The sequence below is a fragment of the Lactuca sativa genome, chromosome 1, assembly GCF_002870075.4.
Source record: "Lactuca sativa cultivar Salinas chromosome 1, Lsat_Salinas_v11, whole genome shotgun sequence".
NCBI classification, from domain to species: domain Eukaryota; kingdom Viridiplantae; phylum Streptophyta; class Magnoliopsida; order Asterales; family Asteraceae; genus Lactuca; species Lactuca sativa.
Window position 1 is genome coordinate 87,805,409 of NC_056623.2, and position 26,094 is coordinate 87,831,502.

Here is a 26,094-nt window from a genome sequence, read left to right on the forward strand (position 1 = left end):
TATTAATCTAAGCAACTCATAAGAACAAGATACTTCAAATCAAAAATTTTCATGTAATTAGCCTAATCACTAAACTAATACAAAACATGAATATATTGACAATTATCTTTGAAATTAGATTAGTATGAACATTACCACATCAAAAACAAGTTTATAAGTTCAAAACAGCTTAGGGTAATGTTCCTAGTCCATTTCTAGCCAAAAAAAAACTCGAAAATATGTTGTCTGGGGCTCCTAATCGTCGAGTGTATCAACCTACTCGACGAGTAGGATGATTTTCTTCATGGACTCGCAAGTTCATCAGTGGACTCGGCGAGTCCAGTTCCCAGAAAGCTAGAAAATCGATTTTTTCAACATTTTTCAGCAATTTGCATCAAGTATAATTGAAAACAAGCCTATACTCTGATACCACTGTTGGGTTTTGAGCATTCTAACACTCCTAAGTGTACATGCAAACCTAAATACCTTGGATCTATGTTTTCTCTATTATATATGCAAATATGAACTTTCCAAGGTATTCATCCTAACTAGCATAATAACATTGATTCATATGAATATATCAAGTTAGAATTACATACCTCATTGATGTAGAATTTCTTCATGAAGCTTGAGTGCCTAGTGCCCCAAGTGTGACACCTCAAATGGTTCACACAACATCAAATACACTTGGAATAGATTAGAGAGAAATCCACACTTCATGACAATCGTTTAGCCCTTTCACATATATTCTAGTGCCGATTTTTTCAACAATAAAATCTTTATATAGTGTCACAATTAGGGTAAACCCTAATTGTCATGGCTTTCAATTTCCTTGGATCCATGGGTTCAAATACACCATGGAGCATCCTATGGGTTTTAGCCCAACTTGATAATCCATGGAGTCTTAGCCCACTATAAAAGTATGGATGATTCACACAATCAACTCATATATTTAATTAGTCTTTTTTTGATCACTTAATTAATTCTAGATTAATTCTTGATCAATAATAATTAAATAATCTTATTAATATATTAGAACTTATAATATATTAACCAACCTTAAGTGTTATTTATCTCATTTTAGTCAATCCAAATGCATGATGCCATGCAACTCAAATGGACCATGCCGGGTCGGGTCAAGTCTTACCAATTATAGTTATGGATTTAGAAATTAATCCAACAGCTGGCTGGTGGCACTTTGGATCCGCTTTTAGTTGGCGGAGATGGTACTGTTGTTGAAGGAGGTTTATCGAGGCAGCAGGCGGCAATAGGCGGTGGTCGACAGCTGGAGCTGTTATCGTTAGGCGTTGATGAGAAATCGGCGATCAGAGGTTGTCGGGTCGGTAATCGCTGCCAAAGGATGAAGGTCTTTGCGAAGTTGCTTCGTCCGAAGTTGGAGGTCAGCTAGTTGGGAACGACCAGAAATTAATTATGATCACCGAAGACTACAGCTGGTCAACTTGGTTGCTGCCAGCAATGAGACAAGGTTGTTATTGGTGGTGCGTCGTCGGGAGGAGCAGAGGTTGATGATGGTTCATCGGGAGAGTTCACATCTGGGAAGAGTAATGGAATGGTGGGTCCTGCTTCTTTTTTCTTTTGTATGTGTGGAGAAGTGGACCAGATGGGTCCCTCGTGGGTTTTTGTCTTTGGTTTATAGTATATACCGTATATACCACCTCCCTTTTTTCGATTGAAAAGGGACAGATTGTAGTAAACTTTTTTTTAGGTTTATGGAATGTACAAGCAACACAATTGTGCTTACAAACAGCTATCTCAAGGATGGAAGGTGTAGACTGAAAATCTCTACATGAAAACGAGTTTCTTGTAATATAAACTAGAAATGGGTAAAAAAAATCATAAGAACTTTCTTTTCTTCTCCATTTTATAAATAAGTCACCAACAAGTGATGAAATTGATCTGTAATGTCTTTGTAAGCTTCATAAATGTTTGAATGAATAAAACCTAGATATTTTCTTGGTAATATGAACTGAAAATAAAATAAAAGCTGATAGAATAACTCGTCAAAATAAGCTGAAGTAAGGTAAAACCCATAAAAACTTCTTTTATTTTTTCAAACTTCTAAAGAAAACACCAAATAAACAACAATTTTTTTTCTTCTCAAACTTGTTGAAAAAAAACCCCTAAAATATAGACAAAAACGGATCAGATAAGGTTTCCTTCTCATAAAACTTTCTTTTCTCTTCCACTTGCTCAACAAGCCGTCAAAATATGAACAAGGAACAAATATGAAAATTTTTCGTTGTCCTTCTTTAAGCTTTTAAAGAAAACACCAAAAATATGAACCATGGTGGGGTAAGCACCCCTCTCATGTGACGGTGTATGTGAGTGAAATGAATACTTATAACACAACTCATATCACATTAGGAATAAAAATTATCTTTTTCAATTAATTGTAAATTACATTTTTACTTTTAATATATTTTTATTAATTTTTTAGTTGATTAGTTTTGACTAATATAAGAGTCAAAACCATTTTAATGTTTATATCGAGCAAGAAACACAAATTCAATAATATCTCTAAATATTATTTAAAGAGAAACCTTATGACATCATCTAAAACAATTTGGACCGTTGATTGTGTTTTCTTTATAGGTTTTACACCCTTAGATCAATTTGCTTATGTCACCTTGATCAAACAAGAAGTCAACCCGTTATATTAGGAAATTAAATGTAGGAATTGAATGAAAATGATACTTGAATTCTTTCCAAACTTACAACTACAAAATTGGTTCCTTATTAATGTAAACCTTAAATTTAAGTTTTATTTCCATTCAAAATTGTTTTCCAAATACATTATATGTTGAAATCTCGGAAACTATTAATTTCAAATTTCAAAAGTTTCAGATATTGTTATGAACCAATACACTTTTCAAGCATGATATCTTCTATTTTAAGTTTAAATGAGATTTCAATTGATTACCTGCTAATTTTCATCATATTGACTTGTATATATATTTCAAACCTTTTTAATAATCGATTTACACAAACATTATGTCATAATTCCCACGTAGAAAACAAATGCAAAAAAACTTCAACCTTCCCATCAGTCTGATTAGTCGAATAATATATGTATTTCTTCCTTAAATCATTTTAATCTGTAAGTTTGATATTGTTTTTGAAATTATATGTTTTTACTCATTCGTATGGTTCTTTGTTGAATACTTATAATTTGGATGTATAATGTTGTTGTGTTCGGTTCTTGGTTCCATCTTTTTAATCGGTAACTACGATCCTATTTTCGAAAATAGTAAACTCAATGTTAAAATTGGATGTTATATATAATGAAATTATGATGTTACATGTGTGTGTATACCTTTGTAAAAAATCGATAGACAAGACAAGAGATGACATGACATAATTTAACAGACGGGTTGTACAAAAGACATGAACACCCTCATTAGAAAGTTTTTTTATGTCTCCGGTAGTAACAAAATAAGAATAAGAAATATACCTTCTCAACAATTGATGTGAGCTTTAAAGTTAAATATAAGCATGTTGTGAAAGATGAAAATAGGCTCCTGTATTCTTTTTTCAAAAAGAATCGGTACCATACATGGGCAGGTAAGAATGCACAGTATAATAGAAGTGTGCACTCAACTAGAGTCACCATTTGACCCTGAAATACCAAAAACGCCCCTCAAAACTTTCTGGAAAAAAATCAGGCATACTCAAGGACCAAAAATGTAATCTACTCTAAACTTAAGTAAAATATATATATATATATATATATATATATATATATATATATATATATATATATATATGAATTTTGTTGTTATGCTATATGTTTTTTAGTTTTGGTTCAAAGGCAAAATGGTGATTAAAAAAAAAAAAAAAAAAAAAAAAAAAAAAAAAAAAAAAACACTAATAGCTAGGCTGTTAACTTAGGCAATCATAAAAGTTTTATGAAACAGTGAAACAAGGTCCAAAAACTACAACCTGATTTTTTAGGGACCAAAACCAAAAAAAATCAACTAAACACAGGGACCAAATATGTAAATCACTAAAAATAAATGAAAAAGAAATAGTGAAACAAGGTCCAAAAACTACAACCTGATTTTTTAGGGACCAAAACCAAAAAAAAATCAACTAAACACAGGGACCAAATATGTAAATCACTAAAAATAAATGAAAAAACTTTTGTTTATACTGATCCCTCCGCCCCCCCCCCCCCCCCCCCCCCATTTTGAGGTCATGGTAGTAGATTGAGCTTCATCACTTCTGCCCCTAATTTGCTCTTTGCTTTATAGTAAGGATTGTTCTTTACTACCACTTAATCATTTCTTGTACGTTCAGGATCCATTGATATAATCTCTGTTGTATTTCAAATTCAATAACAAAATTGTAATTAATTAATTTCTTATTAAAGTTAATAAATTATAAATTTATCTCACTTCCTGCTCATCCAAGTTTTCTCATTGCTATAGCATCACGAAGTTGATCATATCACATATTTTTCTATATAAGAAACACTAATATCAACAAAAGAAGCTATTTAATTTCGTAATAAAGTTGAATTAAAAAATAAGTAAATAAATAAATAAGAAATATAAGAACCTTATATTACCACCATATTTTATGTTTGACCTCATCATCATATTTAAATCCTCCCATAATTTGAGGCATTGTGATTAACCAAAATGCAACAATGCTTGGATCTTTCATGCTATTAATAATATGCTGAAACACAAAAGTAGATGTTTTGAAGTGAGATAATTGTTACAAGAGGAAAAGGGGTAGAATCGTAATTGACATTTACCTCATAAGGGTTTTTTGTTTTTTTCATTATGTTGTAAGCTTTGCATGGAGGCTCGATAATTTGCAAAGTAAATAAAACTAAAGGGGTGTTTCTTTTTTCCTTCATTAAACTCTATAGTGAAAGACTATATGGATAAAGTGTTCTATACATAAAAATTGTAGATAAAGATGGAAAATAAAACACAATGGATTATGAGAAATCACAAAAAATAAGAACCAAACCTAGGAACCAACATCGAACAAAAACCCTACTTTCTTTACTTAAAAAAAATCAACATACCTGCACATACTCAAAACCGTAGAAAGAATTTCACAAAAGAAATGTTATTTCATAAAAAAAAAAAAAAAAAAAAAAAAAAAAAAAAAAAAAAGGAGCCTGAAAAAAAAGATGGTGGTAAACCGAAAAAGACATATCAAAATCAACAAAAAAACGAATATATAAACATAAATGATGGACCTGATAAATGATTTCTGTCATATTATCCCTAAAATAAAAATGAAGTCATCAATGAATCTTAACATTGTCGATGATAGTGACAATAACTTAGATTAAGAAAAAAAAGATCTGATATTAGAGATAAAGTGGAGGGAGATGATTAGCTTCGTTGCAGATTTATTGGTTATAGTTTCTTTATATTTAATATTGTGGGGGGTTTTATGTGGTCCATTTTGAAGGAACATAAATAAATTGCTATTTTTTGAAATAAACAGTTATATTTCGCAATATAGCCATAAAATAACAATGTATTTTGAAAGTACATTGTTAAATGTTGGATTATACTTGTGTAGACCCATTTTCACGCATAGTTGACTATATATAGTTGTTTTCCGTGTCACAAATAAAAAATGTTTGAAGATACTTATATGTGACAAACAAGGTCATTGAACTAATAAAATAAAAAATGTTATCTATAAAGATGTTCTTTAACGCTATATATATATATATATATATATATATATATATATATATATATATATATATATATATATATATATATATATACACCTATTTTGATGTAATTTATACACATTTCAATAATACCAATAACCCTATTTTTTATAACTATTTTGTAATATCTATATAAATTTGCATTTTATTTATGTATTCCCCGCGTTTAACGTGGGTCATAATCTAGTTTTTAACAAAACAAAAACATTGTTACCAAAAATTTCCCTCTCCTTAATTAGCAATATTGGAAAACGTTTCTTGATAAAAATCAAGATTTTTTAGATATATATCATAGCACACTTTATAATAGTCATGAATTACAAAGTGAAACTAAACCACATCAAAGGTATCACCACCATTCACTTGAAAATCTTGAATGGTTTAATAATATCAAGTGAAAATCACACTTAAACCATACACATTCATGCTTACTACCGTATTTTCTTTTTCGTATTATCTCATCTACACCAAGATCGCTATACACCATATCCATTTTCAATTTCCATCATCTACCTTCCTTCTTCCATTTCTTTAGGTTTAGGGTTCCTCTCTATTTTCAATAAGAGATTCCAAACGCGAAGAACTACTCCTTCCCCAAGCTCTCTCCTTCCATATCCTCTCAACTTCCTCAAAGCTCAACCCTTTCGTCTCCGGCACAAACACAAACACAAACGCAAACGCAAGAACAGCAATGGCAGCCAGAATCAAGAACGTCCAACCAGTCCCAACAGCTTCCGCAATCGAAAGAAAGCTCTGCGCCACCACCAAATTCGACACCCAATTCACCGTCGCCGACATCCCTCCACATATCCCTCTATACGATTCCGGATATATCTCAGAATTCACCGTCCATGGAACTGGACCCATACCAGGGGCGAAGAACGCAATGTAAAGAGCTAACCCTAGAACAGCGACCCACCCAATGTTCGCAACCCCAATCGATTCAAAGTAAAACGCAACCGATAGAAGAATCAAAGAGAGGATTACACCTGACAGACTGCTTAGCGCTAATTTCCGGCGGCCGAAATGGTCGATGAGGTAGATTCCGACGACGGTGCCGGCGGCGTTCATTAATGCGACTATGAGGGATAATAAAAGGGCTAACTGGTTTGATTTGAATCCGGCCATTTGAACTATGGTTGGACTGTAGTACATGACTGTGTTGATTCCGGTGAACTGTTGGAAAGCTTGAAGACCAGCTCCGGCGAAAAAGGCAAGGCGGATTTCTTTGATTCTGAAAACGTCCCAGTAGCTGACGGCGTTTTTGCGTTGGTTTTCTTCTTCTAGAGCGGTGGAAAGCTGGTCGAGCTCTTCTTCTAACCGGTAAGGATCGTAGATTTTTGAGAGGACAACAATGGCGTCGGATTTGCTTTTCTTCATGTAAAGCCACCGTGGTGATTCGGGAAGAAATAACATCAAGAAGAATTGGATTATAGCGGGAACAGCAGCTACTCCAAGCATCCATCGCCATGTCCCACGAACCTGTTCAATAGCATATGTATAGAGTTTTAGATTCGAGACATTTTATGAAGATCTATGAATCTGGATTCTATTTAGAGAATATTAGTCATAAATGTGAATCTTGGATGTTAATCATGTTATTATGTATAGTTTGGGGACTATTTTTCTCATTTATGCATAATGTCACATTTTGTGATTTCTATTTAGACTGTTTAATATTCACAAGTTCCACGATCTGAACAAAAAAAAACGAACAGGTTGGTCTGAAAATTAACATCTCATTTAAAATTGAATTGAGATTTGAGATATTATGTCAAACCTCTCGACTTGACGGTTGACACTTATACCAACCCCGATCGTCGATAAACATTTTTCCTAAAAAATAAAGTAAAAAAAATGTCGTTTTAAACCCTGAGATCGATGGTGGGAAAACACCTTACGTTATGACGAAGCAATGAGTTTTGCTTATTGGGTAGTTTGTGATCAAACACGGAAATTTCATTAGCTTCTCACACCGAAATCAAGTCCGAAAAAAATAGTGAAAACATAGGTTTTTCAAACCAACTTTGTTGTTGTAGAGAAAAACCGAAGCGAATATCAACCAGTCCTATTCGATTTAAAATTCCGGTTTGTTGACCTATAACGTAGAGTAAAAAAGGGACTTATAAATAAATTTTATAAGGGAAAATAACTTGTGAGGGTAACAAAATATCATAATTATACAAAAAATATCATTGGATTTTTTTTATACACGTATCGCCAACCAACTATAACGTTAGTACACGTATTAGTACAAAGTAGGACCAAATCAGAACAACTCATAATCGAATGCCTCTTTAAACCCCATCCGGTTCAAAACGACCATCCAATTCAAAAGAGAACAGAAACTTATTTTAGCAAAATACAAAAGGCACTCCTCGTATTTATAGTGGAACTCCACCCACTTTGTTTCATGAATTAAGTGATGTAGGACTCAGGGACTCGAAGGAAAACATCAACCTTGACAATTTCTAATAACATTCATTATATCGTCAGGGTTCTTAGTTCGTATCATGCAATCAGTCACTATCAACACCAAGGAGTGGAGGGTTCTTCTAGTATTTCATGATATTAGTCTTTCCATTTTCAATATTAAATTAGAAAACTTTCACTGCCAATTTCTTTTATTTGTAATTTATATCATTGCGTTTTAGTGGTCGAATGAATGATTGTGGTTTTATGATTTAATGTTATTAGTTTTCTAGCATTGTTTTTCAAAAGAATGGATTCTTTATATGTATCAATAAATGAAATATATAATGATTTTGGCGTTGGTGATTTTAGTGTCACATGACATTTTGTGTAATTGGAACTGACATGTGAGCTAAGAAGCTTATCGTTTGTACTCTATATTATATGTTTGATGAATGTGGAGTGCATACATATATAAGACCGACTTATAAACCGGTACGACAAAAAAACGGGGGTAAAGGGGGTGCACCCCTTGCAGGGTCCTAAGGGCAAAGCTCTTAGCGGGGTTCAAGGGGCCGCCCCAAAAGGTCTTCGGAAATTTGAATTAGTTACATTATGGAAAAACCAAATTTTAATGGGTGATTATGGTAAAATTGATAAATTTTATCAATTTTGGTAACTAATGATTATACCATTAATTTTGTGATTTTCCTAACTAATATAGAAGATTAACTCTAATTTGTCATGTATTTATACGACTCCTCTTTTGAGCCATATAGATATAACTTTTCTTCAACCCTCCTATGCGAACTCAAAACCCTCTGGTGATTTTGGCTTGTGTTTCTGTGTTTAGATACACAAGCAGTGGCAGACCTATGTGGAGAATTGGGGGTCTCGGGCCACTGCTCAATTTCCGGGTCGTAGTGTAAATTTTTTTTTTTTTAATTTTTTCTATTAGGTGTACTTGGACACCCCTACTAAAATAGTTTGTGTCCGCACCACTGTACACAAAGTGTCCTTTTAGATTATCCTAGACTAGATTTCCTGTAAACCAAACATAGGGTAAAAATATCAGAAAAATAAACTTACACGATCCAAGAGAAATCCGCTTCTCCACCATCAAGCTAATCAAATCTCATCCAACATTTGGTGGGTTTTTGCTGATGCTTCTGTAAATGTTTCTTTAATTTTTATTGGCAGAATGACATGTTATTTCATTAATTTTTTGGCAGTATCGCCGGTAAGCCTTTTGATAGAATCCTCATTTTGGCATGCTTAGAAGTTATTTTGTGATATATTAATACGCAAAAATCACAAATGCTTTCATGTTTTTCTCTTAATGATTTATTGTCTTTGAATATGAGGATAAGTCATTAATTGGTTGACCCATACTCATGGTTCTTTTTATGATTTTGGTCAAAATAATCATATGGAGAAACAAATAACAAGACTGATACTGTGATATTTCCTCTTGATTGTAATCCCTTTTTTATGTTAAGTTAAAAATAAGGTTCTTTAGTGTGCTCGACTTATTTGCATTCTTGTAGAGGTTCTTTTGCTCCATCTTTGATAATGGTGATTATTTCTATCCTAAATTATCTTATTCTAAATCAAGAAAAGCAGTGCATCACAAAGAAGATAACATAAAAAGATAAAAGTTGAAAAAATCTAACCTCAGTGAAAGCAAGATTGACAAGGTAAGAAAGAAACTGTCCACTAGTGATCATAAGCACATTGGTGCTCACAAGACCTCCCCTTATTTCTGATGGAGCAGCTTCAGCTATATACATTGGAGCAGTAACAGATGCAACACCTACCCCCAATCCAACCAAAAGCCTACCAAATATAATCACATATGGATTCCATGCAGCAGCCATTACAAAAGATCCCAATGCAAATATCACATCTGCAAGAAGAGTCGCAGCTTTTCGCCCATATTCATCATTTATCGCTCCTCCAGCTGCAGCCCCAATCATTGCTCCAACTAATGCCATGCTTACAATTGTTTCCTGTACAATTATATATTTATATAAACTATCATAAACGAGTTGAATGTTGAGAAAAATTGATCGATTAAGTTGGGAATCGAAGATGTACTTGTAGAAAACTACTTTGATCAACTGCTTCAAATTCGTCACGAATGTACAAAAGAGCACCTGATATAACTCCTGAAAGATGCATATATGATAATTGAGTAGTTTTAGCGTATATTACCAAATCAAACCAAGATAGAGATCATACGTATAATATCCAACAAAAGGAAAACAGAAAAGAAGGTGACCTGTGTCGTATCCGAAAAGGAGACCCCCGATTCCAGCTACAACAGTTAAACCCAATACATATGTATTGCTAAAGTATGTTATTTTCTTATCATGGCTGGAATCTATAAACCCTGAACTCCCTGGAAGCGTTTCGATCGTCATCTTCAACCCAGTTTATATAATTCAAGAATACCAACAACTCAATTTATCGAATTGGTGGGTAGATGAAAATCCAAGGTGAATTTGAGGCTATTCTCGAGTGATTTGTTTGTCAATTTATCAAGATCTTTCTGGTACCAAACAAATACACCCAATTGGCTGATTTCGAGCTGGAGAAAGGGGAAATGTGAATCTGTTCCTTGGAATTTGATAGTCAAAGATGACGGAATTTTAGTAAAGTAACTAAGCTAGACTGATCGGATGAAATTTGGGGACAAGAATGGTATTTACTGCAACTCTCCGACGATGTTGTGAAGATAAAGTAAGGACTGCAAGACGTGGAGAAATTGATTTTAAAGTTGTTTGAATTGGGGTGTAAACTAAAATCACAAGCGGGGGAGTCACCACCAACATATTTTCATTTTTAGTATTAATTTTTCTAATTATTTATATTTGTAGAAAATAAAAGTTTTCATTATTTAAGAAAAAGAACATAGTATTTTGTCGGAAGTAATTAATAATTGTGCAAATTCCGTAGGAAATTGTTAAAAACTTGTGAAACACACAAAATAAAATGTTTTAGTTATTTCGCATGGTTTCTCTATTATCGCAAATCTTTGTACAAATGAAAAGGCAAAAAGCTCATAATTTTAGTTGGTAATATGCATAAAAATCTAAGATTATTCGGATTTTTTTTTTTTTTTTGATAAAGTTTAAAAAATAACCAAAAAAATCTCGATTATTTAATTTTACACGATAATCTGTTATTTTCTGTTAAAATAAAAATAAAGATTTTTCGTTAATTTGAGCAAAATATTAAATATTCAAGATTTTTCTGTTAAAAAAAATTATGACTATATAAAAAAAAACTCCAATGTAACAAGATTTTTCTATATAAAACCCTAATTTTAATTGTATAAAAAATGTAACACCGTAAAAATTCAAACAATTTTTCGCATATTAAAAACCATATATTTTCATTCTCATCCACATTTTAAAACATTGTATCATCATTATCTCAATACAAAATCCCAAGATCAAAACAAATGAACTTCAGTATGTGTGTGTACGAGTCATGTCGGCGTCTTCCCGCGATTATCACTGGTACCTGAAACACCACACATAACACTGTAAGCATAAATGCTTAGTGAGTTCCCAAAAATACCACACAAACACATATCAGCCACTCAAGACTGTAACTCTGCTGACCCACAGGTCGAATATCTCTGTGGGACCCTCTTGGTCCCATAACTCTGTGGACCCACTGGTCCTAACTCTGTAAACTTTGAATCATGCATATCACATATCACAATAAATCACAACACATAACATCATGCAAATACACTGACATATAACTCTAGAATACTCTGTCACATAACTCTGTTACCACACTAGGTAAAGTATAGTGAGAAGACTCACCTCAGATGTCTCGGTATATCTCTGACTCGGTGGAAATATGATCTAGCCTCCGCCGAATCACACAAAGTAAAGATTCTCATAAATACAACTCTCGGGACTAGACTCAACCCTCTATGGGTGAAAGACCATTTTACCCCTCTATCAGCTCAAAGGCCACATTGTTGACCAAACCCTAAAAGTCAACGATCAAACTTTGACCCGACTCGTCGAGTGCACTTGGGCGACTCGGCGAGTCTACACGTGTCTAATAACTCTTTTAGTCCCGCTTGGCATGTCGAGTTCCTCCCCTTACTCGACGAGTCACACCTGGCATGAATCGCGGGGCCACCCCGACTCAACTCATCGAGTCTCAAGAACAACTCGGCGAGTTCCGCCTTGAACTCTAGTCCCCTAACTCCCTCTGACTCACTGACTTATTTCCCAACTCGACAAGTCTACTCACTAAGTGATTTACGGGAAACCCTCTCCCTACTCGCCGAGTTCATGCCATACACAAACTCCATAGACCTCCCTGAGGTCAGATCTGTTTCATTAATCCATAGATCTGACCTTCCCAAGCATGATAATCACGTAAAGTTCAGACCTTGACACTCATATAACCTCTAGATGGTCTAACATGGTGATTTAGCCCCAAAAATAACATCCCAAGCTCATGGCTCCCAAAATAACTCATAAAGCTCCAAGGGTTAAGGTCTCTGGACCTCTTTGGGTCTAGATCCAAAGCATAAACTCGAGAAGGGACCAATTGCTCCACATATCCATCCTCTAAAGGGGTTAGAAAACCCTAACTCTAAGAATCAACACCAAATCTGAAGAAGGTCCGAATAAATACCTCAATATGAAGTCTATGAACTCTGAAGTCACCAAAATCGCACCTCCTTAAGCCTCCTCTTGCCTTGGTCACCTCTTTCTTGCAAATACACCAACAAAAAGATCAAGAATGGCCTCTCCTTCCTCATAAACGCTCTAGGTCTCTTAGGGTTTCTCTCTGGGGTTTGGTAGCCGCAAATGACGGCCCTAAGGGCCTTTAAATAGGTCCCAAACCCAGGAAATTAGGGTTTCATTAAACAACGTGGACTTGCCGAGTCCACTCATGAACTCGCCGAGTCCAGCTGTGAACCCGGATAAGAATCCGTGACCATACTCGGCGAGTCCAAGCACCAACTCACCGAGTCCCCTCTCAACCTCCAAAAAAATAAAAGGAATACTTAATATATCTGGGAATTCGGGTGTTACAATTCTCCCCCACTAGAATTAGACTTCGCCCTCGAAGTCTCACTCTGCAAACAACTCTGGATGCTGCTCCCGCATCTCACGTTCCGGCTCCCAAGTCAACTCTGACCCTTTCCGATGCTGCCGCTGGACCTGCACCAGAGGAACCTCTTTGTTCCTTAAAACCTTGATCTTCCGATCCCTAATCGCCACCGGTCTCTCAATATAGTTCAGGCTCGCATCCACCTGAATATCTTCTAATGGCACCACTACCGACTCATCGGCTATACACTTTCTCAGCTGCGACACGTGGAAAGTGTCATGGATCTGACCCAACTCTGCAGGTAACTCCAAACGGTAGGCTACCCTGCCTACCCTCGCGATCACCCTGAAAGGATCGATATATCGGGGCCCCAACTTGCCCCTCTTCCTGAATCGAATCACTCCTTTCCAAGGAGAGACCTTCAGGAGCACGAAGTCGCCGACCTGAAACTCGAGCTCGGACCGGCGCCTGTCCGCATAACTCTTCTGACGACTCTGAGCGGTCAACAACCTCTGTCTGACCTGCTGAATCTGCTATGTCGTCTGAAGCACGATCTCAGTACTACCCATCACACGCTGCCCTACTTCTCCCCAGCAAATGGGGGTCCGACACCTCCTCCCATACAACAGCTCAAAGGGTGGCATACCAATGCTTGAATGATGGCTGTTGTTGTAGGAAAACTCTGCCAAGGGCAAGTACGTGTCCCAACTCCCGCCGAAATCCAACACACATGCTCGGAGCTTGTCCTCGAGCATCTGAATCGTCGGCTCACTCTGCCCGTCAGTCTGTGGGTGGTATGCGGTACTAAAATGCAGTCTCGTACCCAATTCCTCATGAAACTTCTTCCAAAATCTGGAAGTGAAACGTACATCTCGATCTGAGACAATCGAGATTGTTACTCCATGTCGCGATACCACCTCTCTCACGTACATCTCTGCCAACCTCTCCGCGGAAGAGCTCTCACTGATAGCAAGGAAATGAGCGCTCTTCGTCAACCTGTCCACAATCACCCAAATTGCATCGACACCTCTCGCAGTCCTAGGCAATTTGGTGATGAAGTCCATGGTAATCTGTTCCCATTTCCACTCGGGAATCTCTAACGGCTGCAGCTTACCATGTGGATGCTGATGCTCGACCTTAACCCTGCGACAGGTCAAGCATCTCTCTACAAAACATGCGACATCCCTCTTCATACTGGGCCACCAATACTCCCTATTCAGGTCCAAATACATCTTAGTGGCCCCAGGATGGATCGAGAATTTAGATCGATGAGCCTCTTCCATCAAAATGGTACGCGTCCCGCCCACAAATGGCACCCATATCCAACCCTGAAATGTCTTAAGCCCCCGGCTATCAGTAACGAATTCTGATACCAACCCAACAACTCACTCTCTCTTCTGGCTTTCTGGCCTCACGGTCTCAGCCTGGGACCCACGAATAGCACTTAACACTGGTGTCATCACTGTCAATCTCAAACAAAACATCTCGCATCGGGGCGCCCTGTGCCCTACGGCTCAATGCATCGGCTACAACGTTAGCCTTGCCCAGGTGGTACAGGATCTCGCAATCTTAATCCTTCACCACATCCAACCATCTCCTCTGGCACATATTCAGGTTGGGCTGATCCATTAGATACTTCAGGCTCTTATGGTCCGTGTATATGATACACCGAACCCCATACAAATAGTGACGCCAGATCTTGAGGGTGAACACCACCGCCCCCAACTCCAGATCGTGGGTAGGATACCTAGTCTCATGAGGCTTCAGCTGCCTCGATGCGTATGCTATCACATGACCCCTCTGCATAAGCACCGCTCCCAGCCCAGATATCGACGCGTCACAATACACTACGAAATCCTCCATCCCCTCCGGAAGGGCTAACACCGGAGCTTCGCATAATCTCTGGCGAAGTGTCTCGAAGGAGGCCTGCTGCTCTGGACCCCATGAAAAGCAACACCCTTCCAGGTCAATTTGGTGAGTGGCACGGCGATCTTGGAGAAATCCCTGATGAATCTTTGATAATAACCAGCCGACCCTAGGAAACTCCTGATCTCGGTAGGTGACCTCGGCACCTCCCAACTCATCACTGCCTCAATCTTGGCCGGGTCGACCAATATCCCTTTCTAGTTCACGAGGTGCCCGGGTCGACCAACACCCTGTAGACTCTGTCTCGCTCTGGCGGCCGAACAAAATGCTAACCCAAAACGTGTACCCTCGCCATATACCATAAGAACTCCCCCACTAGGGTATCGTATGGTCACCAGCTGTCTCTCGCAGTCGATAACCGCTCCCACTCTGCTCAACCAGTCCATGCCCACGATGACACAGACATCCCCCATCGCAATAGAAACCAAATCAATCAGAAACTTGACGCCGAAAATCTCGAGTACACATCCTCGGATTACCTCAGTGGCATACACCGTCCTCTCGTCAGCTATGGAAACCCTTAGAGTGTTGGAATAGTGTCTAAGGCTACAACTATATTTGGCAAGTATTTGACCCGGTTGTGCATGGTCCTTTTGGGTTGCCTTCACCATAGCAACTTGACAGGATGATTTAAAATGAGAGAAGGAATATTATAAGGAATAATATTATTATTTGATTAATATAAGTCATAAATTAATTAGGAATTAATTTGGTGACTTAAAGAGATTAATTGAATAAAGGGGTATAAACTGTCAATTGTTTGATAGTTACAGTTTGGGCTATAAATCCCTTATGGATAAAGGGGGACGGTTTTAAGGACTATGGATAGGCCTTGAAATCATCCAAGGCTTATCATGAAAGGGATTAGGATTGCTTAAGGTCTAAGTTATCCAATTAGGGTTTAAAGGTGAAACCCTAGGAGCCTTACAAGTATAAATAGACCCCAAGGGCTAAGGGAAATCGTGATTTGTACTCTTGGAAGAACCCTGGCCGATTTCTATATCCCTCCCCACTCTCCTAAATCATCCTCTTGCTAGTTGGTGTTTGTAAGCCATTAGAGGAGTGACAATTATGACTCTAAAGCTCCAAGGACAAAAAGATCAAGCAAGTGATTCAAGGTAAACTTCTAATTCTGAATTCATATTGTTATTATGCTATATTAGCCATTAGAAGTCATGGATTCAATGTATGTTCAATTACAGGAACCTAGATCCAAGCATTAGGGTTTGCATGTGCACATAGGAATGTTCATATAGCCAAAAACCCATCAGTGGTATCAGAGCCTAGATTGGTTTCTATTGAATTGATACATTGATTGCTTGTTTGTTGCTTGCTAAATTCGAATTTTGTGTTTCTGCCTGATGAACTCGGCGAGTCCCATAGTGGACTCGGCGAGTAGGCTCAACTCGGCAAGTCCATTGTGGTACTCGGCGAGTTCGAGCGTCAGAAAGAGCAAACTTCGGGATTTCTTGCTGTTTATCTTTGAGATACTTGCCTTAATCATATTAGATCAATATAAATCCAATTTTATGATATATATGACTATATTCTTGAACTAATTGAAGATATTTATCAATTAATAAAATATTTATTTCCTTATGTGATAATTGATTAATTATTTTAATTAAATTGGTAAATTGTTTTGCAAGAACTAATTAAATAAATCAAATATGGATAATTATGTGATTAATTGTTAATTTAGATTATTTGTTATTTGATCCTCTATGTTTTGAAAAGTTTAAAACTTGCCTTCAAGTTTTGAATTTTATATTTTGTGATTAAAAGTTTAATTTAGACAATTTAAATTTCAAACCCTAGAATTTTACAAGTTTAAAATTCAACCCTATACTAATATAATATTACAAGATTAATATATATATATATATATATATGTATATATGTATGTATGTATAATTAAAATGCTAGTCTTACCGTTAGTAGGCCTTATTCACGAAGCCGGTCTATAAGGTGGGTATAAGGTTGCGGCCTATAAAATGGCGTTTAATGGGTGTACACTCACACCCACCGCTTGCTTGATCGGTGGAGGGTCATTAGCCGAACGGGTAGGATAGGGCAACCTCATCTCCTCATTAAAAGTATAATATGAAATACAAAGTAACTACATGTTTTTTCAAAAATTCCCAATCTTAGTTTCTTTAGGAAAAGTGAATTGATGCAATCCCATGAAATTACACTTTGCACCATTGCTAAGAAGTTAGTGGAGCGTGTGTGGTTTACCGGCACACTAATTGGTTCTAAGCAAAGGTGGCAAAGGGTGATTCATTGTTTATCATAGATCGATGGAGCGTGTGTGGTTTACCGGCACGTCGAATAGGTGATTGTTACAATGAAGGCACCATGTGAATTTTCATGGTAATTCACACCCACTTTGTGATCCTCGGTATCCCAGTCACAAACGAGAGGGGCATATCGAGATTTAAACATGCCATTGAAAAGTTTCAATGAATCTCATCTAAACCTAGGAATTCTCAATACATTTAGACTTAAAGTTATGTTTTATGGTGAAGAATTAGTGAATCATCATTCACTTACCTTCAAAATGTTTGCATGTTAGATTATGGTATCCCTTTTCTAATGTGTGAATATTGTTGTTGGATCCTAGCCCTAATTTTTCTCATTGGGTGATAATTAGGGATTCAAATTCTAATATATCTATCTTTGTCCTTTCTATTTGTAGATGTCGAACGCAAACAACGCTGCTGCTAGCTCGTTCACATTGATGAGCCATTGTCAAAAGGTGACCTTCGATGGGACGAACTTTAGCGAATGGCTAAGATACATTCGCACTATTGCTCGCTATGAGGACAAAGACTATGTCCTCGATGAGAAGCTCGAGAAGATCAACCCAGAAATCGCTACTTCGGCTGAAATCACCGCTTTTGAAAATCATGAGCATGATGCAACGAAGGTACATTGCATCATGATAGCCACTATGAACTCCGAATTCCAAAAGTCCTATGAGGACATGTATCCGTACAAAATGCACCAAGACTTGTTGGAGAGATACCACCAAAACGCGAGGCAAGAGCGTTACGAGATTTTCACTAACATGATTTCCGCCAAAATGGGTCATGGTGAATCTCTAACCGTGCACCTACAAAAGATGCAAAGGTATGTCGATCGTCTTCGCAAGTTGAATGTTGACTTTGGGGAAGACTTGGCGATCGACATGGTGCTTCACTCTTTGCCTTCGTGTTACAACCAATTTAGGATGACCTACCACATGAACAAGGAAGAGGTCACCCTAAGTAAGCTCCAAGGTCTCCTTAGGGTTGCTGAAAGCAACCTCAAGGACAAGTCTGTTGCACCCACTCCCAATCCACCCGCTACTCCTGTTTTGGCCATTGGGCAAGGAAGAGGCAAGAAGAGAAAGGCTCCGTTTAAGAGCCACCGCAAGGGAAAGTCCCGAGATGGTTCCTCTTCTAGTGGGACCAAAGTTGATCCCGCTAAGCCTAACCCTATCCCAAAGGAGGCAGAATGCCATCACTGCCACAAAATAGGGCATTGGAAGAGAAGTTGCCCAGAGTACCTGCAAGCCATAAGAGAAGGAAAGATCAAGCCATCTTTTGCAGGTATTTATACAATTAAATCTAACGATTCATCTCATGCTATTTCTTGGGTCCTTGATACCGGTTGTGGTTACCATATTTGTTCTAAATTGCAGGGACTAAGAAGAAATAAGGATGTGGAGCATGGAAGGATAAATCTAATCATGGGGAATAGAAGATCGTCGCTTGTGACCAAGATTGGAGTGTATTCTTTAGTGCTTAGGAATGGTTTGTGTTTAGATTTGAACAATTGTTGCTATTCGCCATAAATAGCAAGAAACATCATTTCATTTCATGGTTTGTTTAGACAAGGTTATAGATTTTCTTTTAATAATGAGAATGGTTCTATTCTTGCTTATCTAAATGGTGTCTTATATTTTGAAGCTATACCATGTAATGGAATTTATGAAACTGTTATGATTGTAGATAACTTAGGAAATGATGTTTTATGCATGGATTCTTCCAATGGCATGGAAAGAGTGTCCTTGTGGCATTGTCGTCTTGGACATGTCAACAAGAAGCGCATAGCCCAACTCCAAAAGGATGGAGTGTTGGAGTCATTCGACCTTAGGGAAGATGACACATGCGAGTCTTGTTTGCTTGGAAAGATGACTAAGTCACCCTTCACTAGTACATGTGAAAGGGGTGAGGGTCTATTGGATCTCATACATACTGATGTATGTGGACCGTTTAGATCAACCACAAAGGATGGGAACCGCTTCTATGTGACTTGTACCGATGACTATAGTAGATATGGGTATATCTACTTAATCAAGCAAAAGTCAGAAACGCTTGAAAAGTTCAAAGAGTTCAAGAATGAAGTGGAGAATCAATTGGACAGGAAAATCAAGATGCTTCGATCCGATCGAGGAGGAGAGTACCTAAATCTTGAATTCCACGAATATCTCAAGGAGTATGGAATAGTTTCACAATTGATGCCACCTAGGACACCACAATTGAATGGTGTGGCAGAAAGGCGTAATCGAACCTTGTTAGACATGGTTCGCTCTATGATGATTCGTGCTTCACTACCTATCTCTTTTTGGGGGTATGCCTTAGAGACTGCCGCCCATATCCTTAACCGAGTCCCTACTAAGAAGGTTGCCAAAACACCTCACGAGATGTGGACAGGGAAAGCTCCCTCGTTGGCACATATCAAGGTTTGGGGTTGCGAGGCTTTCGTAAGACGAGATACTCACGACAAGCTCAAACCTCGTAGTGAGCTATGTATTTTCATCGGCTACCCGCAGAAATATTTTGGATATCTCTTCTATAGACCGAAGGACAATGTTGTCTTTGTTGCGAGGAGAGTAGTTTTCCGAGAGATAGAACTCATAAGCCAAGGAGACAGTAGGAGGCAAATCAACTTGAAGAGATTCAAGAATCGATAGATGAAGGAACCTCTACCGTTGGCACTCAAACCGAGGAGGAAACTCCGGTTGAGCCTATTGACCAGTCCTTACCTCTTAGACATTCCGAAAGAGTTAGAGTTCAACCCCAGTTTTATGATTTTCATATTACTACCGAATGGGACACGTATATTAGTGATGGTACACTAATAAATCTGGATGAACCTAATAGCTTTAAGGAAGCCATGGCAGGCCCGGAGTCTGCGAAATGGAAAGAGGCGATGGACAGCAAGATCCAGTGCATGTATGACAACCAAGTTTGGAATTTGGTTGATAATGTACCCGGATGTAAGACCGTTGGGTGCAAATGGATCTTCAAGAAGAAGACCGACGTGGATGGAAACGTACACACATAGAAAGCGCGATTGGTTGCGAAGGGCTTTACTCAAACTCCCGGAGTTGACTATGATGAGACCTTCTCACCAGTTGCAAAGATTAAATCTATTAGAGTGATGCTGGCTATTGTCGCATTTCATGATTATGAGATTTGGCAAATGGATGTCAAAACCGCTTTCCTTAATGGGAAGTTGGCTGAGGATGTTTACATGGCTCAGCAAGAGGGTTTTGTCGATCCGAAGCATCCGAATAGAGTGTGTAAGCTTGAGAAGTCCATTTATGGACTTAAGCAAGCGTCTCGCAGATGGAATCTTTGCTTCGATGAGAAAGTCAAAGAGTTTGTGAAAGACTCTGTAAAATGGTTTGGTCTAGGCATAGTCGTAGATAGCAGTAAAAATGTAATTGTTCGTGTTTTGTTTTGAGTTTACGGTGTTTATGGTCAAAATGGGTTTACGGCCGTAAACTCTTTACGGCCGTAAACACCTTACGGTTCCTAGTCAGGTCTTTAAATAGCGAGTTGTGTCAGTCTTTATTAGTTGTTGATGCTCTCGTATACTTCCAAGTTATATCAGACGTTTTACAGAATTAAAGCGTATGCAAGCTTGATATTTTGCTCATTATTGGTTTATTAATTTGTGTTTGTATCTGTTATTGTCTTTGATCGTTGGTAGATCTATTTCGGGACTTTACAATTGGTATCAGAGCTTTACCAGTGTCAAAGGCGTTCAACAGCTGCGTTTTCAACTAAATCGACATCCACTGCAGTTTAGAGAAATTTATTTCAGTCGAAATCAAGGTTTCCAGAAGTTTACGGCCTTAGTTTACGGCCGTAAACTCCTATTACGGCCTCATCTGCACTCTTCAAAATCGATAGTTTTTCACGTCTCTCAAGCCTTCGTAATCACACCTTAGTTCTGGGATTTAATTGAGTTGTGTTTTAAAATTAAAATCGAACTTTTTATTTGAATTTCATTGACCGTAAACTAAATTACTCACAAAAATTGACTTTCTGTTAATCGAAATTTGCACCATTATTTTTCGGAGTTTAAATCAATAAGTATTCTTGGACCGTAAACTCAAGTTTACGGCCTAAGGTTTACGGCATCGAGTTTACGGCTTAAAAGTTTACGGCTACGTGAGTTGATTTTATAAAATTGAAATTAACTATTGAGTTAGTTTTAAAACAAACTAACTTTTGACCGTAAACTCCAGTTTACGGCCGGGAGTTTACGGCCCAGTATTTTCTGCCTTTATTTACACGATAAAATCAACATTTTTACAGCCTTTAATTTTTTATTTTTTTTTGTGATATTTTTTAAATAAAAATGGATACACAAAATTCAACTCAATACCAAGAGCTTGATGTTGTGATGGGTACAACCACACGAATTCCAAGACTTATGTCAGCTGATGGTTTTCCCGAGTGGAAATATAGAATTGAGAAGTATATAAAGATGAAAGACTTTAAGATTTGGAAATGTGTTTTAAAGGATCCAGTCAGAATCACCTCTACAGTTAGGGGAAAGGTGGTCGACAAGGCAATTGAAAACTACGCTGATGAAGACTTTGAGAGTGTGGAAGAACAAGAAAAGGCATTGGCCATTTTGACTATGGCTTTATCTCCAGACATTGCTCAAGGATTCAGAGAGTATACTTCTGCCAAAGCTCTATGGGAAGCTTTCATTGAAGTATATGAGGGAAATGAAGACATGCGGGAAAGTCGCCAAGATATGCTGAGACAACGCTTCAATATGTTTAATTATGTTCCTGGAGAGACTCTCGAAGCTCAACTGCAGAGATTTACCACTCTCAACACTGAGATGACTGTGGCAGGGATTTTCTATACAAAGTCAGAGATTAATAAGAAGCTACTAAATGCTCTCCCAAAATCTTGGGACATGAATGTAGCAGTAATCAAGAAGACTAAGGATCTTAATCGACTTTCCCTAGCTGAAGTGATGGCTGTCATCAAAGCGTGTGATATTGATGACAAACAGCGAGAGATCAATCATGTGAACTCATACTCATCTGCAAATCTTGGCATTTCATCTAATAATGCTCTCTCTTCTTTCTCCTATACTTCTGCAGGTTCATCTTCCTCTGCACCGGTCATTCCTTACCCACAAGGCCAGCCTATTACATCTACCCAAAATGTTTCATCCTCTAATGTGGCCTCTTCATCAAAGGGAAAGGAGGGTGATGAAAACCTTGTCTTTGCAGCAGGGCTTGTGAATTGCTACAATGCTCTTGTAGCTGGGGAACTTCCTCCTCAACTGTCATTTGCAGATCTTGATCAAATCCATCCAGAGGATGTTGAGGAAATGGACATCACATGGCAAATTGCCATGGCTGTATTTAGGGCAAAACAGTTTGCCAAAAAGACAGGGAAGAACAATTGGGGAATGAGTGCTGACAAGAAGGTTGGATTCAACAAAGGAAAGCTTCGATGTTTCAATTGCCACGAGCCAGGGCATTTTGCTCGTGATTGCCCACACCCTGATAGGAGGGTTAATAATGACAGAACAATGGTTGCAGTTGGGAATAATCGAAGCAGTGGTCAAGCAAACAATGAAAAGGCTATGGTTGCTCAATCATTTGACTGGGATGATCAAATACAAGCCCTAAATTTGTCTGGACCAGAAAATGCTCATCTAGCACAAGTGAGGAATGACGCTCAAGCAAGGACTGCAGCAGATGAAGACAACATGATGAAACTTCAATTTGGCTTGATGGTATCCTCCTCCCATGAACCTAACTCATACAAGGTAAGTTTTCCATCATGCTCTAAGGCTTGTGTAGACTATGTGAAAGCTTTACAGGATAAAATTGAGACATTAGGTGATGAAGTAGAAAATCTAAGGACTCTTCGTGAACTCAATGAAAAATTAATAAGAGACGTAGAAGACCTTAGGTATGAAGGGTATCGACTTCGAAAAGGACAAAAACCACTTAAAGCTCAACTAGAATAAAAATTAAAGACTTTAGGAGACTCCAGGAAGACTACAACAACAAATGTGAAAATTACAATTATGTAGTCAAACAAAATGCTGAGCTTGTAGCTGAAGTTGAATCTTTGAAAGGAAACCTTGAGACCGCCAAACTTGATGTCAGAAAATATGATTTCTCAAGTGAGGTGGTTGCAAATATGATAGACCAAAGTATGCAGTTTAAAAGAAATCAATCAAAAGGTCTAGGGTATAAATTTGTACCTCCTCCTTTTAATCATTCATACGTGCCCAAGCCCTTGTCCAAAGAAGAGATTGCCAATGAGTCATTTATGATTTATGGCAAGCCCTCCGGTTTTGTTACGGGAGGATTTATTAATGTTGAAAGTACTAACATTTCTACTTCTCCTGCAGATCAATCCTTGAATCAGTCAAAGCACAAAGTTGAAGGATGTGTTTCTGAAAACAAAATCGAGTCCAAACCTGAAGCTTTTATTTTAAATAAAGACAATTCTTTGTTAAATGTTTTAAGTGACAATTTTTCTTGTGGTGTTTTAAATTATTCTGATACAGTAGCTGCTACCTCTGATACAGTTTTGAATGTTTCTAATATGTCTGATAAACCTTTGAATAGTTTGGTTGACAATTTAAACGTCTGTGATAAAATTGTTGAGATACCATTAGTCTCACAACCCTCTATAAATACAGCAACCTCATTTGCCTCACAACTTGATAATACTGCATGTTTTTGTGAGACAAGCAAGGGTGTCTGTGGGGAAAACAAATCTGACGAATGCAGCACAAGTTCTAACATTAATTATCATATTTGTTTTAATTGTGGCACTAAGGGTCATATTGCTAGAAATTGTCTTAATCAAATGTTTGTGAGTTATAATCTTCCAAGAGGAGAGAACGAATTCAGAGGAAGATCATTAAATAGAAATTCCTCTAGAAGTCGCTCTCGAAATGATTATTAGGTAGATAAAAGAAATAGAAAAAGGGATATATTTCACAGTCATAAAAGGTTTTTTAATCAACTTGTCCTGAATAGTCTGCCAAAAAGGAGCATAGCCATGCAAAGGTCAAGCTCATCCCAAAGCAACAATGGATCTTCAACCAATTTTGGTAGAAGTAACTCACGCTTTAAGCAGATCGTCAGACATAAAATGACAAAATTGACTGAATTTCTCAAAAAACCTAATTATATATGGAAACCCAAATCTACTCCCAATACATCATCTGTATCCTCAGAGAAGTTCATGTGCAATAAATCTGAAAAAGCATCGGGATCACCCAGGAAGATCATGACCTGGGTGCCCAAATCTAATTAAACCCACCGATTTTGTAGGGGCAGTTGCGGGGAAATGTCGTCAGACCATGGTTCGTCGACAGCGGCTGTTCCCGGCACATGACAGGAGACATCACCCAATTGAACGACATTCAATCATTTAATGGGGGATACGTCTCTTTTGCGGGTGGAGATGGAGGAAAAATTACACAAAAGGGCACGGTATCAAATGGAGTTTTGAGTTTTGAAAATGTAAATTTCGCTCCAGAGCTAAAACACAGCCTGCTAAGTGTTTCGCAAATCTGTGACAAAGGCTATTCTATGCATTTCACTGACAAGGAATGCATGATCTTAAAGCCAAGTTTTTTCATCCCTGAAGAATGGATTCTCGTAAAGTCAAAAAGGGATGGAAATTCTTATATTATCGATATGAATAGCAATCTTCCAAAGCAGGTTACTTGTTTGTTTTCCAAGATCTCTGAGCAAACCGCAATGTTATGGCACCGAAGATTAGGTCACGCCAACGCCAAAAATCTCAATCGTCTTGCAAAGAATGAGATGGTCCGTGGATTACCTGTCAAAGACTTTATCACGTTTGAGAAATGTGTGTCCTGTGCTCAAGGAAAGCATCATCGAAAGCCACATTTACCGAAGCAAGTTAACTCAATAAGTCAGGTTCTACAACTTCTTCACATGGACCTATTTGGTCCAGTGAATGTGCTAAGCATCAATAGGAGTTCCTACTGTCTAGTTGTCATTGATGATTTTTCTCGTTTTACGTGGGTTTTCTTTCTATCCAACAAAGCTGGCGTCGCTGAATTGATCAAGAGGTTCATCATACTTATTGAGAATCAGACCAATCATAGGGTGAAGGCTCTTCGCACCGATAATGGTACGGAATTCAAGAATTCTGTTCTCAATCACTTCTGTTCTGAGAAAGGGATCCTACATCAATTTAGTTCCGCTCACACACCTCAACAAAATGGTGTTGCTGAGAGGCGAAACAGAACACTTAAGGATGCAGCAAGGACGATGTTGTGTGACTCCAAGCTCCCTGTTTTCTTTTGGGCAGAGGCAATAAACACTGCCTGTTATGTTCAAAATCGAGTACTCATCAACAAAGCTCAAATGAAAACTCCATATGAAATTTACTATGGTCACAAACCGTCCATTAGTCATTTTCGAGTATTTGGCTATCCTTGCACCCTTCTTCACCCAGATGCCAATCCGAAGTTCAATGCCAAAGCTGATGACTGCTATTTTGTGGGGTATGCTGCACGTACCGCTTATCGAGTCTACAACAAGAAAACCAAACAGATTGTGGAATCCTATGACGTGCGTTGGTTGGAAGAGAATGAGACAGACGCGAGAGTGGGTCCGGACTGGTTATTTGATTATACGTCACTTT

General features: G+C 37.8%; 1 protein-coding gene across 1 annotated transcript; it reads right to left on the bottom strand.

Moving 5' to 3' along the window:
- Positions 1-5,961: 5,961 nt before the first annotated feature.
- On the bottom strand, positions 5,962-10,872 carry LOC111896984 (inositol transporter 1). Its single transcript, XM_023892960.2, has 4 exons — positions 10,401-10,872; positions 10,217-10,287; positions 9,793-10,128; positions 5,962-7,189 (listed from the first exon to the last, which is right to left on the bottom strand). Exons 1-4 carry the CDS (start codon positions 10,540-10,542, stop codon positions 6,245-6,247), a joined length of 1,494 nt encoding a protein of 497 aa, XP_023748728.1. The 5' UTR covers positions 10,543-10,872; the 3' UTR covers positions 5,962-6,244.
- Between the last annotated feature and the right edge of the window lie 15,222 nt (positions 10,873-26,094).

Bases quoted from the DNA above. Each gene is read 5' to 3' on its own strand.
- LOC111896984 (XM_023892960.2), bottom strand. From the start codon at position 10,542: ATGACGATCGAAACGCTTCCAGGGAGTTCAGGGTTTATAGATTCCAGC. The intron at 10,288-10,400 runs GTCACCTTCTTT...TGCATCTTTCAG, and splicing joins CCTTTTCGGATACGACACAG to GAGTTATATCAGGTGCTCTT. The intron at 10,129-10,216 runs GTACATCTTCGA...ATAATTGTACAG, and splicing joins ATCAAAGTAGTTTTCTACAA to GAAACAATTGTAAGCATGGC.